Source organism: Jaculus jaculus, chromosome 1 (genome assembly GCF_020740685.1).
Source record: "Jaculus jaculus isolate mJacJac1 chromosome 1, mJacJac1.mat.Y.cur, whole genome shotgun sequence".
NCBI classification, from domain to species: Eukaryota; Metazoa; Chordata; class Mammalia; order Rodentia; family Dipodidae; genus Jaculus; species Jaculus jaculus.
In genome coordinates, this window is record NC_059102.1 from 248,492,581 (window position 1) to 248,512,130 (window position 19,550).

The window sequence follows — 19,550 nt, forward strand, 5'->3', positions numbered from 1 at the left end:
AAAAATTATCAATAGAAATTTAAAAATAAATAGAAGAACCAAGGTCAATACTAGGCATTGAGGATATAGAGATAAATAATTTAGCCTTGTCTTTGAAATAGGGCTTAATATCTTGTTTCTAGACACTGGGAAAACATTGATTATGCTACTATGACCAAATTATTTAGTATCTTTTTAATTTTTTGGAAATAGGAATTGAGGCCAATAACTCACACATCATTAACATACACTGTACCACTGAACTGCAATCCCAAATACCAAATTCTTTTTGTAAAATTCTGAATATTGCACAGGTATAAAAAAAGATAGCACTGTTAGGCAGTTTTTTTTCTATTTTTATTATTATTTATTTTTACTTATTTTTTTTTTTTTTGAGGTAGAGTTTCACTTTAGTCCAGGCTAACCTAGAATTCAGCATGTAGTCTCAGAGTGGCCTCAAACTTAACAGCAATTCTCCTACCTCCACCTTCCAAATGCTGGATTAAAGGTGTGCGCCACCATGCCAGGCTTAAAAAAAATTTTTTTTTTTAAATTTATTCAAGAGAAAAAGGGGTAGGGACTGAGAGAGAGAGAGAAAGAGAGAGAGAGAGAATGGGCATGCCAGGGCCTCCAGCCACTACAAAAGAACTCTAGATGCGTGTGCCCCCTTGTGCATCTGGCTTACGTGGGTCCTGGAGAATTGAACTGGGTTCCTTTGGCTTTGCAGGCAAAGGCCTTTACTGCTAAGCCATCTTTCCAGCGCCCCTCCCTTTTTTTTAAATGAGAGAAAGAGAGAGAATTGGCATTCCCAGGTCTCCATCTAATGCAGTCTAACTCCAGGCACATGTTCCACCTTGTGCATCTGGCTTTATGTGGGTACTGGGGAATTGAATCTGGGTCCTTAGGCTTTGTAGGCAAGTACCTTAATCATTAAGCCACCTCTCCAGCAACCCCTCCCTTTTAAGGCAGTCACACTGTGTGCCTTAGACTGGCTTGGAAATCACAGTCCTGCCTCAGCCTCTTGAGTAGGTGGGGCCAAAGCTATAGCTATTTCACACAGCTCTCATTTTTAAGGGTTGTGTTTATTTCCTGGATGTTTGGACTTTAAACTCATGATTCTCCTGCTTTGACTTTCAAGTATTAAGATTACAACATGTCCAGCTTCAGTTTTGAGTTCTGAAAATACTTGTTCTGCCAAAAGTCTCAAAAAATAGCACAGGGCTAGAGAGATGGCATAGCAGGTAAGGCACTTGTCTGCAAAGCCAAAGGACCCAGGTTCAGTTCCCCAGGGCCCATATAAGCCAGATGCACAAGGGGAGCATGTGTCTGGAGTTTGTTTGCAGCAGCTAGAGGTCCTGACATGCCCATTCTCTCTCTTTATCTCTCTCTTAAAATGAATAAATATTTAAAAAGCACAAATATTGGTTGTTCTTCTGTTTTCCAAAGATTACAGAATTTCTAAAAGTTATCCTCTTGAATTTTTTTGTCTGAGTTTAATTTTTTTATCTGGGTTGGAGAAATGGCTCAGAAGTTAAGGCATTTGCCTGCAAAGCCCAACGACTTGGGATTGATTCCATAGTACCCATGTAAAGCCAGATGCACAAAGTGGCGCATGCATGTGGAATTTGTTTGCAGGAGCTGGAGGTCCTGGCACACTTATTCTGTCTTATCTTCTATCTCTGTCTGCTCACAAATAAGTAAAAATACTTAAAAATAATTTCTTTATTTGATTAGCTTTTTATTGGAAATTCTAAAGGATTTTAGTGCATGATTTGAGACTTAGATCTAGTACCTTTTTGTTTTGTTTTGTTTTGTTTTTTGGATTTTTGAGATGGGGTCTCACTGTATCCCAAGCTGGCCTGGGATTCACTATGTAGTTCTCAAGTTGGCCTCAAACTCACGGCAATCCTCATACCTCTGCCTCTCAAGTGCCGGGATTAATGAATGGCATGTACCACCACACCTGACAGATCTAGTACTTTTATTGCTGCTCTGTTTAATCTACCTAAAGTAAGTACATATCAAATTGTCAGAAATTTTGTTATAATTTTAATAAGTGTAAACTTAGTGAAATGTAGTTGGGAACCATTTTTAGTTTGACAATTTTATGTTTTTATTCAGCAAATTTTAAAACTGGCTTGTGCTAATTTATTAAAACAAAAATTGTATTTTATGTTTCAGTTTATTGTCAGCAAACTTTGTGTACCTCAGAGTTATTTGGAGACTTAATTTTGCTCTTATCTAATGATGATTCAAACACAAGTTTGAAAAGAATGTCTCTCTATATGGTTTTGGTTCTGGTTTCACATAATAGTAAGTATATTTTCTTATGAATGCTTAAAATAGTTACTTTTTTCAAAGTAGGGTCTCACTGTAGCCCAGGCTGACCTGGAATTCACTATGTTGTATCAGTGGATGACCTTGAACTCACAGTGATCCTTCTACCTCTGCCTCCTGAGCACTGGAATTAAAGGTGTATGCCACCACACCTGGCCTAAAAACATTTAAGTAATTAATTTGGATCAGTTATCATTAATCCTTCCAGTCTAGTTTTATCAGTATGTTTTTTTTTTAATCTCAAATTCTGATAGGAATTAATAGTATGCACTTAGTCATTTGATATTTTTTAATTTTAAGGAATAAGTCAGGTGATTTGTACCATTTAATGACACTGAAATATAGCACCTTCAAAAGAAAAAGTCAAGTATTGAATGAACTGATTTTTGTTGAATTGATCATTTTGGCATGAGGTTTATTGTTCTTATTTTAATTTTAATCTTATTTTAATTTTGAATTTACATAAAGTTGAAAATACAATACAAAGTGGTCAGAAATGCCTACCAGCCAAACTAAGACTTTTAAAAAATTTATTTATTTGGGAGAAAGAAAGAGGCAGAGAGAGAGGGAGAGAATGGGTGCGCCAGGGCCTCCAGCTACTGCAGATGAACTCCACATTCCAGATGGATGTGCCCCCTTGTGCATCTGGCTTACATGGGTCCTGGAGAATCGAACTGGAATCCTGTGGCTTTGCAGGCAAATGCCTTAACTGCTAAACCATCTCTCCAGCCTGGGGCTAAGACTTTTTAAAACATTACTTCAGTTAATTCTTCAAATTGTTAAGCACTTAAAAATGCTTCTAGATTTTATTTTGATGCTTTAGAAAACCTAGGAAAGATTGAATGTTTTTTTGTTTTTTACTTTGGAGCATATTTTTATATTGTAATAGACTAACAATGTAAAACAGCTATTTCATAATTTTTAGAAGTTTGGATGTTTAGTCTCTAAGAATAGTGTATCTTCCACAATTGTCTTTTTTTCTATGATGTCATTTAATACAGATGCTTCTCTGCTTATTTTTTGCTGAGATGACCTGACAGTTGGTGAGAGGGAGGTATTGAAGTCACCCACTACAATTGTGCTTTGTATCTTTGTATGTAATGGAGCTGGTTTTCTCTTGTAGCTTTTAGTATTCTGTTTTCTATGTTTAGTGGTTGATTATTATGTGGCATGAGGTTTCTCTTCTCTGGTCCTACCTATTTGGTGTTCAGTGCACCTCCTGTACCTGGATCTGTCTCTGTTTTGTAAGGTGGGGAAATTTTTCTTCAGTAATTTTGTTGAAGATATTCTCTATGCCCTTGGCCTTTATTTCTTCCCTTTCCTGTATACCTGTGATCCAAGTATTTGGTCTTTTTAAGGTGTCCCAAAGTTCCTCATGCTCTGTTTACACTTTTTGTTTTTGAACTTGACAGTGTTTTTGGAGTCTCAATTTAATTCTTCTGTCTTGTGCTTGAGTTCCAAAATTCTGTCCTCCAGGTGGTTTGTTCTGTTGGTGAAATTTTCTTATGAGTCTTTTAAGAGGATTATTGCATTTTTGTTTTCTGTTAGGTTTTCATTTAGCATTTTCATCTCTTGCTTGAATTCCATTTTCATTTCTTTTAAAATATTTTTACTTATTTGAGAGAGAGAGAGAGAGAGAGAGAGAGAGAGAGAGAGAGAGAGAGAGAGGCAGATAGAATGAGTATGGGTGCATCAGGGCCCTTTACCACAACTCTAGATGTATGTACCACTTTGTGCATCTGGCTTTTATTTTGTGGAATTAAACCCAGGCCATCAGACTCTACAATCAAGTGCCTTTAACCACTTTGCTTCCTAGCTTCCCCCCCTTAAAATATTTATTGATTTATTTAAGAGAGAGAGAAGGAGGCAGCTAAAAAGAATAGGTATTCCAGGGCCTCCAGCCACTATAAAAGATCTCCAGATGCATGTACCACCTTGTGCATCTGGCTTTATGTGGATATTGGGGAATTGAGCCCACACCCCTTTAAAAATATTTTTATTTATTATTTGAGAGAGAGAAAAAAATGGCAGATAGAAAATGAGTATGTTATTTCTTGATTTGACCTTCTTTGTGTCTTGAAGATCATTCCTGCATTTGATTATGTCCTCATTGAGCTTGTTTCTTTGGCCTTGAAGCTCATTTAAAAAAAATATTTTCTTTATTTGCAAGCAGAGACAGATACAGAGACAGACACAAAGAGCATTCCAGGGTCTCCAGCCATTGCAAAGGAAATCCAGATGCATGCACCACTTTGTGCATCTGGCTTTATATGAGTATGGAGAATCAAACCCTAGGTCGTTAGCCTTTGCATGCAAGCACCCTAAAAACACCTTAAGTGCTAAGCTATCTCTTCAGCCCTCATTTATGTTTTGATTCTCCTCAAATTTCTTTAGCCTACTGTTGATCTCTTTTTGATTGATTTCATTACACCATCTGTGGAGTACTGTTGGTTGATTCTCTTTGGTTTCCTTAAGCCATCGGTTAAGTTGTTCTTACTGATTATCTTTCATTTCCTTCATCCACCCTCTGAGTTCATTTTGTTGCATTTCTTCTAGTTCATTGAGCCATCCTTTGATTTGTAATTTGAATTCTTTGTACCAGTTTTCTTCCATTTTCTTTAGCCATTCTTGGAATTCCTGTTTGATTACTCTTTGTCCATTTTCTTCCCTTCCACCAACCATTTGATCATGGTCTTTTAAAGTTTGTTTAAAATACTTGTTGAGATTTCATTTTGAGCTTCTATGTCTTGGGTTTCCTCTAAGCTTTCATTGAAGGCTTCCATTGTGAGACTAGTTAGTCTTGGTGGGGACCCCTTTGCTAGGTGTTGTGTATTGTTTGCTTTGTGTTGGAGTCTATCTAGCTCCAGATCATTTGTCTCACTTAGCATGCAGCAATGGTATCTCATGTGTAGCTTGTGTTGAGTGGCCTGGTCTAAATAGCTAATGGTGAGTGTGAGATTGAAGACACTGGATTGGGGTGAGTGCATTTGAATTTGAAGAGGGTCTGTTTTTCTGTGTGCCACTTCCTGGCATTTCTGGATAAGACCTTGGGAGGCCTGGCTTGCCTAGTGACCTGGCAAGCTGGGTGCTGATCTTCCATATCTATTTGCTATCTGGCTTTCTGGAGTGAGATCAGCTCCTTCAAGCTTCTCCTGGGACCTGAAGCTGGTACACAGTTGTTCTTTGCGTCAGCTCTTCTTTAGATAATATTTTTTTTGGCTGGGGAGGGGCGGTCTTGCAAAATGGGTGTGAGAAGTAGAAACCAGGTTGGTAGGCTGCTCACTGCGGACCTTCCCCTGACTGGTTCCCTCCCAGGTAGGTGCCCTAGAATGGCCTCTAGTCCTGGTGCACAAACCTGGTGTTCAGTCCTGTCTCCCAGTGGCATGCAGCCCTGCTTCCCTCTGACCTTCCACTGGTTTGTTTCCTTCCATGGAGGCACCCTGAAATGTCTTCTGGTTTTTAATGTTTAATCTGCTGTTACCCTGCTGGGTTTGCCTTTTTAGGTGACTGGGTGCTTCTCTCTTACTGCTTTCAATATATTTTCATTATACTGTATCTAATAGAGTGACTACAATATGGCAAGCAGAAGTTATTTTCTGGTCTTGTTTGTTTGGTGATCTAAATGCCTCCTGTATTTGTATTGGCATCTGTTTCCCCATTTGGGGGAAATTTCCTTCTACAGCTTGGTTGAAAATAATTATTATGCCTTTAGATTGGCATACTTCTCCTTCCTCTATACCTTGAAGTCTTAAGCTTGATCTCTTCATAGTGTCCCAAATGACTTGAAATTCCCACTCATCCCTTCTTATTAATGTGTTTGTCTCTTTGTCAGGAACTTCTAGACCTGAAACCTTTTATGAAACTCCTTATTTCATTAAGTTGATGTCTTCTGTTCATCAGAAGTTAGTTTTCTTTGATTCCTTCTTTTATTTCTTTGAACATACTTATAATTCTTTTGAACTTTCTGGCATTTTATCTATTTCAGTGTCACTAGAAGTCAGTTCTGTTGGATTTATGATTTTTGGAGGAATTATATTGTCTTGATTTTTCTGTTTCTTGTATTATTTCATAGAAATTTTGCATCTCAAGCGATTTCAATTGCTTGTATTTTCGAGTTATCTGCTGTGTTCTTATGTATGTAAATAAGAAATTATATCTTCAGAATAGGAGTTCAAAGTACCAGATGTAGCTTCTATATTACTCCCAGAATAACAGCAAAAGTGATCTAAGCTGTTGGACATGCCTGCCTTTGGGGTGGCTTCTATCTCATTTATGTTGAATGTGAAGCTGTTTCCCTCTTTAGTACACTGTAGGCTTGCCTCAGCGGGTTAGAACAATGTGCAGTTCAGATCAGCTGTACTTATTGCTGAGTGGGGGAGGGATGCTGCAAGTAAGGGAAGAGGTGGCTCTGATCACATAGAGCCATGAGAGCTCCAGTGGTTCCTGGTGCTTCCTTATTGGGGAGGGAAGGGTGTGGAACATTCTCTGAAGTTGCCCAGCTAGACCCTGTTGGCTTCTCCTTAAGGTTTTTCAACTTTTCAAGGCTGGTGTGAGTAAAGAATTCCTTCTTGATCTCATAATCTTGATTATAGATTAAAAAAAATTGTATTTGTTTGCAAGCAGAGAGATATAGAAAAGAGACAGAAAGAATGGATGAGCCAGGACCTCCAGCTGCTGCAAAAGAACTCAAGATGCATGTACCACTTTGTATATCTGGATTTATGTGGGCACTGGGGAATCGAACTCCATTCATTAGCCTTTGCAGGCAAACACCTTAACCACTAAGCCATCTCTCCAGTTTTTTTTTCCAATTTTTTTATTGACAGCTTCCATAATTACAGATAATAACCCATGCTAATTCTCCCTCTCTCCCCACTTTCCTCTTTGAAACTCTACTCTCCATCATACCCCTTCTACCCTCACAATCAGTCTCTTTTATTTTGATGTCCTCTTCTTTTCCTCCTATTATGATGGTCTTGTGTAGGTAGTGTCAGGTACTACAAGGACATGGAGTACATGATCTTATAGTATGTCCCTATGAGTTTTTGAATTTCTCTGTTATCTGTTGTGATGGTACATTTTTCTCCTCTAACTTTATTAATTTGTGTCTCTTCTCTCTTTCTTTTGGTCGGATTTGCTAAGGGTTTTTCAATGTGGTTTATTCCTTCAAAGAACCAGTGTTTTGTTTCATTGGTTCTTTGGATTTTTTTGTTGTTTCTACTTCATTAATATCTGCCCTAATCTTTACTATTTCGTCTAATCTATTGATTTTTGGTTTGCCTTGTTCTTTTTACAAGGCCTTAAGGTGAAGCATGAAGTTGTTTACTTGCAGCCTTTGTAATTTCTTAACATAGGCACTTAAAGCAATAAATTTCCCTTTAGGACTGCCTTCATTGTGTCCCAAAAGTTTTGGTTTGTATTCTCATTATCATGTGATCCTATGATTTTTTGATTTCCTTCTTGATTTCTTCATTGACCCATTTATCATTTAGTAGTGCATTGTTTAGTTTCCATGATTTTGTGTATACTCTGTAGCTTTTCTTGCTATTGATTTATAGTGTATTCCCATTATGATCAGATAGCTTGCAAGAAATCATTTCAATTTTCATGTAATTGTTAAGATTTGCTTTGTGTTCCAATATATGGTCTATTTTAGAGAATGTTTCATGTGTGCTGAAAAGAATGTGTATTCTGCAGCATTTGGGTGAAACATTCTATAAGTATCAGTTAGGTCCATTTGTTCTAGTATCTCATTTAATCCCGATACATCTCTGTTTACTTTTTGCCAGGATGACCTGTCAGTTGATGAGAATGGGGTGTTGAAGACACCCACTACCACTGTGTTTGGTGTTATCTGTGACCTTCATTCTCATATGTTTGTTTGATGACATTGGGAGCCCCCATGTTAAGTACATATACATTTAGGATTGTAATGTCCTTGTATTGGAGTGTTCCTTTAATCTGTATAAAGTGACCTTCCTTATCTTTCCAAACTAAGGTTGGCCTGAAGTCTACCCTGTCAGGATATTAGGATAGCAACACTTATTTGTTTTCTAGGCCCATTTGCTTTAAATACTGTTTTCCAACCTTTCACCCTAAGAGAGTGTCCATCTTTTGTGGAAAGGTGAGTTTCTTGAAGGCAACAAATAGAAGGATTCTGCTTTTTAACCCATTCTGCACACCTGTGTCTTTTGGTTGGAGCACAGAGAGCATTGATAGTAAGAGTTATTATTGAAAGGTGTGTGTTTATTTTTGCCATTTTTCTTATTTTGTAGTTCTTCCAGTTTTACCTTTGCTCTCTCATATTAACTAGTAATCAAGGTTTTTTATGTGTGAGCTTCTCTTTCTCTTCAGCATGGAGGATTCTTTCAAGTATTTTCTATCGAGCTGGTTTGGTGTTGTTCATTATTCCTTTAGCCTATTTTTGTTATGGAATGTCCTTATTTCTCTGTCTATTTGAATGGATAACTTCAGGATAAAGTAACCTTGGTTGACAGTTGTTATCTTTTAGAACTTGGAATATATCATTCCAAGCCCTTCTGGCTTTTTAAGTTTGTGTTGAGTGATCTTTTATCCTGATGGGCTTGCCTGTGTATGGTGACTTGATTTTTCTCTCTAACTGCTTTCAATATATTTTCTTTGGTTTGTGGGTTGTATAGTTGAATTATAATATGATGGGGAGAGGTTCTTTCTTGATTTTGTCTGTTTGGTATTCTATAGGCTTCCTGTATCTATATTGGCATCACTTTCCCTACTTGGGGAAGTTTTCTTCTACAGTTTTGTTGAAGACAGCTGTTACGTCTTTGGAGTGCATTTCTTCTCCTCCTACTATGCCCTGAGTTCTTAGTTTTGATCTTTTCATACTGTCCTGAATATCTTGAAATTCCCATTCCTGCCTTCCTATTAGTTTGTCTTTTTCTTTGTTGGACTGTATTAGCTCTGCCACCTAACTAGTGTAGATATTCTGTCCTCTCCTTCATTCGTTCCACTGATGAGACTTTCTAGAGAGTTTTCTGTTTGATTTGCTCTGTTTTTTAATTTCTAATATTTCTGATTAGTTTTTTTATTATTTCTATTTTCTTACTCATGTTTTATATTTAACTACTTATTTCATTAAGTTGGTTTCCTGTGTTCTCTTGGGATTCCTTCAGGAGTTGGTTTTCTTCGTTATTTTCTCCAAACATAGATAAAATCATTGTTTTTGAAATCTTTGCCAGGCATTTCATCTATCTGTTTCATCTTGTAGTCTCACTGTAGGTAATTTCTGATGGATTTATAATTTTTGGTGGGATTGTATAGTATTGATTTTTTTGTGTTTCTTGTATTATAATGTAGGGATTTTTCCATCTTCAGTTAATTTAATGCTTGGGTTTTCTGATTATCTGCAGTGTTCTTAGCTGTGTAGATCCGACTTTATATACCTTCAGTATAGGAGTTTAAGGTGCCAGGTGTAACTCTTGGACTCCAAGAGAAACAGAAGTGACCCTAGGTGTTGAGTTTTCCTGCTATTCAAATCTTGTAGTAGGCCGGGTGAAGCAAATTACTGGCAAATTCCAAAATTCAACTGAGCAAGATAGACATTCAATCAAAACCAGCCCAGAGTATTTACCCTAGCGTGGGGATTAAAATGAACAGATAATCTAGTAAAGCCAAAGTCCCTAATGGTGTGTGTTGCCATACCCTTAATCCTGTCAACTAGGAGGTTGAGATTTGTAGTCTGAAATGGGTTCCAAGTCAGTCCCTGCCCCCAGTCGTGACTTAAGAAAAAGACATCCTAAAAATCAGGAAATGTTAAAGGCAGCAATAGGCAACACCAATATACAGCTTATTTGAGAAGGGTAAAGCCAACCAAATATATCATTCAAATGTAATACATAACCTTTCCTGACATGAAAAGAGAGATAAGCATTTCCAGTGCAGGCCTATGTATCTTGGTTTGTATATGCAGGACCTATTACCTTTGAGATAGCTTCCCATCTCACCAGTGCTGAGTGCCCATCTTGATCCCTCTCGGTGCTGAGTGGCCAGGGGTTAAAGTTCTTCAGACATTCATGGCCCTGACGATTGGGGAATGCGAGACTTAGCAAGGTGCCTTGAATTGTACTGGAGCTGCTTGGCTGGTCCTGTTTGTATTCTCATTCAATAGCTACTCATCTGGTCTCTGCTGACTTCTTCAGGTTTCTTGACTTGTGAGGAGGCTGATATGTGTGGAAAATCCCCACACAGTTTCTGCTCCTTCCGCTCTGTGTAGCCGGCTGGGTGGGCTCACAGATTGGGGCTGCTGGTGCCCCGGCAGGATTCTTGCCGGTTTCTTCCTTTCTGGAAGATCTTGGTCTCTCCTGCTTCTCTGCTGTGGTTAATAATAACTTAGACATCTTCACTTTTCAATCGAATAGTGCATTTTGCTGTATTCATTTCCCTCCTGGGCCACCATCTTATCCGGGAGTTCCTTCAGGTTTTTTTTTTTTTTTTTTTTTTAGGTAAGATTTCACCCTAGCCTAGGCTGACCTAGAATTCACTATGAAGTCTTAGGACAGCCTTGAACTCACAGTGATCCTCCTACCTCTGCCTCTCAAGTGCTAGTATTAAAGGCATGTGCCACCATGCCCAGCATTCCTCCAGTTCTTGATTATAGATTTTAATGTACTATAATTCTGTGCTTTATCTGCCATACTTCTTTTTATACTTTGCAATACTTCAGGGTAGCTTAAAAGCTAATTAAAATACCATTTATATGTTGTTTTATATTTATGTAAAATTATTTCTAATAAAAGTCATTAGTGTAATATGGTTTGTTTTTTTTTTAAGGGTCTGGACAAATCCTTGTGAGAGAAACAGGTTGTATGGAAGTTCTGTTACATTTGTTCAGGTGAGTAAGCACAATTTCTTATTATTAATTGCTTAAAACATTAATGCATTTATAATAATTTGCTGCCTTTTCTTTTTAATCTAATAGGACAGTTCTTTCAAAATGTGAGTTGAATTTGCCAGATAATGATTTCCAGAGTTATCAGTTGTGGTCTTCAGTGTGCAGTACTCTTTGTGCTTGTGTCAACAATCCTCAGAATGGTAATTATCTCATATATTTAAATATAACTAAAAACAAACAAGCAAAAAACCAGCACTCAGCAGGCTGAGGTAGGAGAATTACTTTGAGTTAAAGACTACATAGTGAATTCTAGGTCAGCCTTGCCTAGAGTTGAGACCCTACCTTGAACAACCAAAAAAAAAAAAAAGCATTTTATAGATGTCAAATTAAAAAGTGATTGATTTCCTCCTTTCAGATGAGAATCAAATGTTTTGCTGTTCACTCTTTCCACATGCTAATGAGTGGCTATTGAAGTGCATAAAACCTGAGATAATTCGCCCTCTGTGCCCATTTCTTGGATTTACACTTGCAAATAACAGTAAGTATTCATTATTTGCTGGATCATCCTTAACGAAACATATTTCAAAGCATAACAGAAGCCTATTCAATTCACTATTTTATGAATTGAATTAACAAATTCGTCTTCTTCATGTAATTTGAGTTATCTGGTATCTATTTACACTCAGAAGAAACAAGGACTAAGAAGATGGATCAGTGGTAAAATGTGTGCATGGAAGCATGAGAACTTAAGTTCAGACCTCAGCACTCACATAAAAACTCAATGTGCTCATACACCTGGAATCTCAGTGCTTAGGAGGGGGAGACAGGAAGACTTCTGGAGTTGATTGGTTAGTAAGTTTAGTGGAATCATTGAGCTCCAGCTTCAGTGAGAAATTCTGTCTCAAAAATAAGGTAGAAGCTGGTTGTGGTGGCACACGCCTTTAATCCCAGCCCTCAGGAGGCAGAGGTAGGAGGATCACCATGAGTTCAAGGCCACCCTGAGATTACATAGTGAATTCCAGGTCAGCCTGGACTAGAGTGAGACCCAACCTCGTAAAACCAAAAAAAAAAAAAAGGTGGAAGGCTAGAGATGGTTCAGTGGTCCTTAAAGGTGCTTCCTTGCAAAGTCTGCCAATTAGCCTTGGCCCACAGATACACATGTACACACAAATAAATAAAAATGTTTTTACTAATTTGCAAGCAGAGAGAAAAAGAGAATATGAGGTGGGGATGGGCACACCAGGGCTTCCAGCTGCTGCAGATGAACTCCAGACATATTGCCACTCTGTGCATCTGGCTTTATATGAGTACCGAGCCGGGCCATCAGGTTTTGCAAGCAAGTGCCTTTACCTACCGAGCCATCTTGCCAACCCCAATAAAAACATTTTTAAAAATAAGTTGGAGAGTGAATAAGGAAGATAACTAACATTGACCTCTGGCTCTGACACACATGCATACTGTTGCAGTCAGGTTTGCATTCCTGGCAGAAAGCACCCAACCAAGAGCAGCTTGTGGGAAATAAAGGTTTATTTTGGCCTATAGACTTGAGGGGAAGCTCCATCATGGCAGGGGAAAACGATGGCATGAGTAGAGGCTGTTCATCACCTCCTGGCCAATATTAAGAGCAGCAGGAGAGTTTGCCAAACACTGGCAAGGGGAAACTGGCTATAATATCCATAAGCCTGCTCCCAACAATACACTGCCTCCAGGAGGCATTAAGACCCGAACCTCCATCAGCTAGAAACCTAAGCATTCAGAACACCTAAGTATATGGGGGATACCTGAATCAATCCACCACGTTCCACCCCTGCCCCCATAAACTGATAACCATGCATGATGTAAACGGCAATGCATTCGGTCCAGCCTTAAAAGTCCCCATAGTTTTTATCAATCCTAATAATGCTCAAACATCCCCATAATCCCAAAATCTTTTTTTTTGTTTATTTTTATTTATTTATTTGAGAGCAACAGACAGAGAAAGAAAGAGGCAGAGAGAGGGGGAGAGAGAGAGAGGGAGAATGGGCGCGCCAGGGCCTCCAGCCACTGCAAACAAACTCCAGACGCATGTGCCCCTTGTGCATCTGGTTAACGTGGGACCTGGGGAATCAAGCCTCGAACCGGGATCCTTAGGCTTCACAGGCAAGCGCCTAACCGCTAAGCCATCTCTCCAGCCCCCAAAATCTTTTAACTGAGCCATAACACCAAAAAAATCCCCCCAAAACACATAATGGTAGAGAATAAACACTCATACTTCAAAAGATGGCATTAGGCATAGCAAAGAAATATTTGACCAATACAAGATTTAAACAAGGCAAACATCAAACTCTGTAGCTCAAAATCCAACAACTAGAGTCAGTGACAAATCTCCATGTTTGATAATTCTAATCAGCAACAAGCCTCTGAAGTTCTAATTTTGCCCCTTAAGCTAGGCTACTCACAGTGCTTCATCCAGGGCCGGCAGCTCTCCCTAGCAGCTGTCTCATGGTCTTGGCATCTTCAGTGGGTCTCCATTGCAACCCACAGCCCATTCTCATGGCTCAATCGAGTCTCCAATTCAGGCAATCCAGCAAACCTGCTTCACACTGCTGGTTCCAAAACACAAAAATGTTTTGCAAACTCAATGACCTTTATTTCCTACATCTTTTATACTCCATAATACCAGGTGGGTGCCAATTTGTTAATCTAGGGGGGAATAAAGCAGACTTTGAAGAACTCTTTCAGCATTCAGGCCTCTTCAAAAGACTGAATTCAGCCAGGTATGGTGGTGCACACCTTTAATCCCAGCACTCTGGAAGCAGAGGTAGGAGGATCACTGTGAGTTCAAGGCCACCCTAAGACTACATAGTGAATTTCAGGTCAGCCTGAGATAGAGTGAGACCCTACCTTGAAAAACAAAACAAACAGACAAAAGACTGAATTCTTTCTGTTGTCCCAATCTCAATGGTTGTAATCTTTCAATTGCAACTTAAAGGGCAGAAGTTTCAGCCCCAAAATTTCATTTTTTTCTGTGCCATATCCTTCTGCTTAGAACCAGTCCATTTATACACAATGCAACCCTGCACTAATTCTCAGAACACAGGCATAATAGCAAGCTTCTCACACCAACTGCTTCTAGATCAGTCTAGGCAAAGCGGTTTCTCAACCTCACAAGCCAAACCTCACAGTCCATAGTTCTTACTGCATTTAGGAGCTCTTTCAACTCTGACCAGAATGGTCCATCAAGGCATAATTATAGCACTGTAAGGCATCTCTTAGGCTAAAATTTGAAATCCTTTCACTTCCTCTGGAAAATCAGCTCTAGGCTGGAGAGATGGCTTAGCGGTTAAGTGCTTGCCTGTGAAGCCTAAGGACGCCAGTTCAAGGCTTGATTCCCCAGGACCCATGTAAGCCAGATGCACAAGGGGGCGTACGCAGTTTGCAGTAGCTGGGAAGCCCTGGTGCGCCCATTCTCTCTTTCGCTCTCTGCCTCTTTCTCTCTCTGTTGCTCTCAAATAAAAATAAACAAACAAAAAAAAATTAAAAAAAAAAAAAGAAAAAGAAAATCAGCTCCAGAAGACCAAAAGCCACCTAGTCAAGTATCTAGCAGCAATGATATCACTCTCAGTACCAACTTTGCTGTTGGAGTCATGTTAACATTGCTGGCAGAAATCACCCAACCAAGAGCACCTTGTGAGGAAAAAAAAAGGGTTCATTTTAGCTTACAGACTTGAGAGGAAGCTCCATGATGGCATGGGAAAACAATGGCATCAGCAAAGGGTGGATATCACTTCCTGGCCAACATCATGTACATATGTGTATCTACATGTACACATTCCACACACATGCAAATGAAAAAAAAAATCTTGCTGGTGGTAGCTGCATACATTTTGGGGGAGTATGGGTTGAAAGAAGGGTTTTTATGTAGCCTAGGCTTACCTAGATCTCATTGTATAGCTGAAGATAACCTTAAACTCCTGAGCTGGGCATGGTGGCATATACCTTTAATCCTAACATGGTAAGGCAGAGATAGGAAGACTGATGTGAGTTCAAGCCCACTCTGAGACAACATAGTGAATTCCAGGTCAGCCTGAGCTACAGTAAGAACTTACCTTGAATGAACAAAAAACAAACAAGAAAAAGCATTGTCACCTGAGTCTCTTCCTCTCACCTCCCAAATACTGAGATTAGCATTTGCTACCATTTCTGGTTTACAGCAGCATTTTTTTTGTTTTTTTAGGTAGAGTCTCACTCTAGCTCAGGCTGACCTGGAATTCACTATGTAATCTCAGGGTAGCCTCAAACTCACAGCAATCCTACCACCACCTTCCAAGTGCTGGGATTAAAGGTGTCCACCACCATGCCCGGCAGCATTTTTTTTTTTATTTTAAAGAGAGAGCAAGTGAGAGAGGGAGAAAATTGGTGCACCAAGGCCTCAGCCACTGCAGTCTAACTCCAGACACTTGTGCCACCTAGTGTGCATATGTGACCTTGAAGTTGTGTCACCTTTTTGCATATGGCTTATGTGAGATCTGGGTACTTAGGCTTTGCAGGCAAGAGTCTTAACTGCTAAACCATCTCTCCAGCCCTGCAGCTACTTTTTAATCTCCCTAGATATTTTCATGAAACAGAGGAATGAGATAGCAAAAGAGTATATAATCTGACCACAGTGAAATTAAATTAGAAATTAACAAAATTAGAGCTGAAGAGATGGCTCAGTGGTTAAGGTGTTTGCCTACAGTGCTTAATCATCCAGGTTTGATTCTCAGATGCACAAAGTGATACATGTGTCTGGAGTTTGTTTACAGTGGCTAGAGGTCCTGGCATGCCCATTCTCTCTATATATCTGCCTCTCTTTCTCTTAATGAATGAATAAATAAATATTTAAAAATGCTAAAAAAGAGGATAATAAAGGAATTGAGAAATAATTTTATGCCATGAAATTTGACAACTTTGAATTGGACAATTATTTATTATTTATTTTTTTATTGACAACTTCCATAACTGTAGACAATAACCCATGGTAATTCCCTCCCTTCCACTTTTCCCTTTGAAACTCCACTCTCTATCATACTCCTTCCCCCTCTAAATCACTCTCTCTTTTATTTTGATATCATCATCTTTTCCTCCTATTATGATGGTCTTGTGTAGGTAGTGTCAGGCAGTGTGAGGTCATGGATATCCAGGCCATTTTGTGTCTGGAGGAGCATGTTGTAAGGAGTCCTACCATTCCTTTGCTTCTTACATTCTTTCTGCCACCTCTTCCGCAATGGACCCTGAGCCATGGAAGTTGTGATACAGATATTTCAATGGTGAGCACTCCTCTGTTACTTCTTCTCAGCACCATGGTACCTTCTGAGTCATCTCAAGGTCATTGCCATCTGAAAAGAGAAAGTTCTCTAACCAAAAGTGAGAGTAGCATTACCATAAGGGTATGAACATTAAGTGTTAAGTTAAGAAGTTAATTAAGAAGTGCTTAGTATATAGTTAGCCAGACACCAGCACATGTTACTAGGTCTCATGACTACCCCCTGTTTTAGGTTTTCAGTATCAGGGATGTATTCTCTCCCATGGATTGGGCCTCCAGTCCAATTGGAGGGCACTTGGTTTCCCCCATAACAGATGTGCCACTATTGCATCCCTTGGCTCATTTGTACTGGCTGGCCAAACTTAAGACTTGCAGTGTCCACTGTTGAGTATCTTCACTGGTGATTTCTCTCTCCCATTGAACTGCATGCAGTATGGCTTTTCCCAGCTATCTGTCATCTGGTCTACATGGAGGTTTTCAGCTCAGTTCCAGCAGGGTTTCTCAGTGACCTTGCAGCCCAAGTATGTGGAGTCTTCAGCAATAAAGTCTTACCATTTATTCCTGTTGGGAAACCAAGGGCCTCAGCAATGGCCTGTAATGCTTTGGGGGCATCAGGGACCTCTCTGGCCAACAACTCACTGGAAGTCCTGGCCAACGACATCCCTGACACTGAAAATTTTCTAGTAATAATCTATGGCTCCTGTGTGTTCCATTGTCCAAAAAAGTAGGTTTCCATATGACTTATTTGTATCCTCTTAGATTTTGATTAGCCCTCCAAAACACGCTCAAAAATATTCTAGTGTCTTTTTTCTTATTTTTGGGGGGGGGAGTTAGGTAGGATCTCGGTCTAGCACAGGCTAACGTGGAATTCACTATATAATGACAGACTGGCCTTAAACTCACAGTGATCCTCTTAACTCTGCCTCCCAAGTGCTGAGATTGAAGGTGTTTACCACCATGCCAGGCATGTTTGGGTTTTTATTTGTTTTGCTTGTTTCTTTTTTTTTAAATTTAAATCATTTTTATTTATTTATTTGAGAGTGACAGACAGACAGAGAGAGGGAGGGAGGGAGGGAGAATGGATGGGTGCGCCAGGCCCTCCAGCCACTGCAAACGAACTCCAGGCATGTGCATCTGGCTAATGTGGGTCCTGGGAAATTAAGCCTCAAAAACTGGGTCCTTAGGCTTCACAGGCAAGCATTTAACCACTAAACCATCTCTCCAGCCCTTGTTTTTTTTTTTGGTTTTTTTTTCCAAGATGGAGAATATAGCCTTGGTTGGCTTTGAACTAACTCTGTAGTTGAAACTGGTCTTCAACTCTGATCCTCCTGATTCTACCTCCTGCGTGCTAAGATTACAAATGTGTGTCACTGTGGTGGTTTGATTCAGGTGTCGCCCATAAACTTAGATGGTCTGAATGCTAGGTTCCCCAGCTGATGGTAATTGGAAATTAAAGCCTCCTGTCAGCGGTGTATTGTTGAGGGTGGACTTATGGATGTTATAGCCAGTTTCCCCATGCCAGTGTTTGGCATACTATACTGTTGCTGTGGTCCATCTGTTGTTGGCCAGGAGGTTTGATGTCCACCTTCTGCTCATGCCATCATTTTCCTCTGCCATGATGGAGCTTTTGCTCAAGTCTGTAACCCCAAAGATGCTCTTGATCAGGTGGTTTCTGACATTAATGCAAAACTGGCTGCAGCAGTACAGTTGGTACTGAGGAGTGGTGTCATTTGTTGCTAGACACCTGACTGTGGCTTTAGCCTTTTGGAGCTCATTTTGAAGAGAAATGTGGAAGGATTTGAAACCTTGGCCTAAGAGATGACCTGCAGTGCTGTAAGTACAGCTTGATGGACTATTCTGGTCAGAGTAGAAAGACCTGAATGCAGTTAGGACTATGGACTATGAGGTTCAGCTTATGAAGGTAAGAAAGAGGTTTGCCTGGGCTGGGCTAGAAGAAGTTGGTGTGAGAGGCTTGCTATTATGCCTGTGTCTTGAGAACTTATGCAGGGTTGCATTGTGTATAAATTGACTGGTGTAAGCCAAGGATTATGGCACAGAAAAAATGAAATCTTTGGGTCAAAAGTGTTGTCTGTTAAGCTGCAATTGAGAGATTACAACCTTTGATATTGGGCCAGCTGACCTGCACTGGGGCAACAGGAAGAATGTAAACTCTTTTGAAGGGGCCTGAGTGCTCAAGGGGTGTCCTGTTCTTTCAAAGTCTGACTTATTCCCCTCTGAATTAACAAATTGGCACCCCACTTGCAAATGTGGAGTATAAGAAATGTAGGAAAGAGAGGTTCATTGAGTCGCAACATAGTCTTTTTTTTGGAACTGGCCATGGGCAGTGTGTAGCAGGTTTGCTGGATGCCTGCATGGAGACCCGATGAGCCATGAGGATGAACCGTGGGTTGTAGTAGAGACCTAGTGGAGATGCTGGGACCACGAGAGGGCTGCTAAGAAGAGCTGTTGACCCAGATGAAGTTTTCCAGGACTGTGAGTAGCCTAAGTGGAGGGGGTGGGATTGGAACTCCAGAGACTTGTCTCTGGTTAGAACTTGGAGAATTTTCACTGACTAGAGTTGTTGGACTTGTAGCTACATAGTTTTATGTTTTTTTCTGTTTAAATCTTGTTTTGGTTGAATATTTCTTTGTACATGCTAGATAAGTACTCTACTAACTGAGTTACACCCCAAGCTCTAAATACAAAAATACTTAACAAAATATTTAAAAAGCAAGCTGGGTATGGTAGCCCAAGTTCTGTAGTCTAGACACCTATAATCAGTAATGGGAAGCTGAAGCAAGATGATTGCCATGAGTTTGAAGCCATCTTGGTCTATATAATAAGTTCCAGGCTGGACTTGGCTACTAAAGTGAGACATTTTATCAAAAAATTATTTTAACTGGGCGTGGTGGCACACGCCTTTAATCCCAGCACTTGGGAGGCAGAGGTAGGAGGATAGCTGTGAGTTCGAGGCCACTCTGGGACTCCATAATGAATCCCAGGTCAGCCTGGGCTAGATTGAGACCCTACCTTGAAAAACCAAAAAAAAAAAAAAAAAATTATTTTCAGGACTGGAGAGAC

General features: G+C 39.7%; 1 protein-coding gene across 1 annotated transcript in view; it reads left to right on the forward strand.

The window, feature by feature from the left end:
• Terb1 (telomere repeat binding bouquet formation protein 1) overlaps positions 1–19,550 on the forward strand; it is an 87,888-nt gene that overhangs the window by 7,168 nt on the left and 61,170 nt on the right. The window contains exons 4-7 of the mRNA XM_045142864.1: positions 2,161–2,292; positions 11,125–11,185; positions 11,273–11,385; positions 11,601–11,723. Coding sequence (XP_044998799.1) covers positions 2,161–2,292; positions 11,125–11,185; positions 11,273–11,385; positions 11,601–11,723 — 429 coding nt within the window. The remainder of the gene's footprint in view (positions 1–2,160; positions 2,293–11,124; positions 11,186–11,272; positions 11,386–11,600; positions 11,724–19,550) is intronic.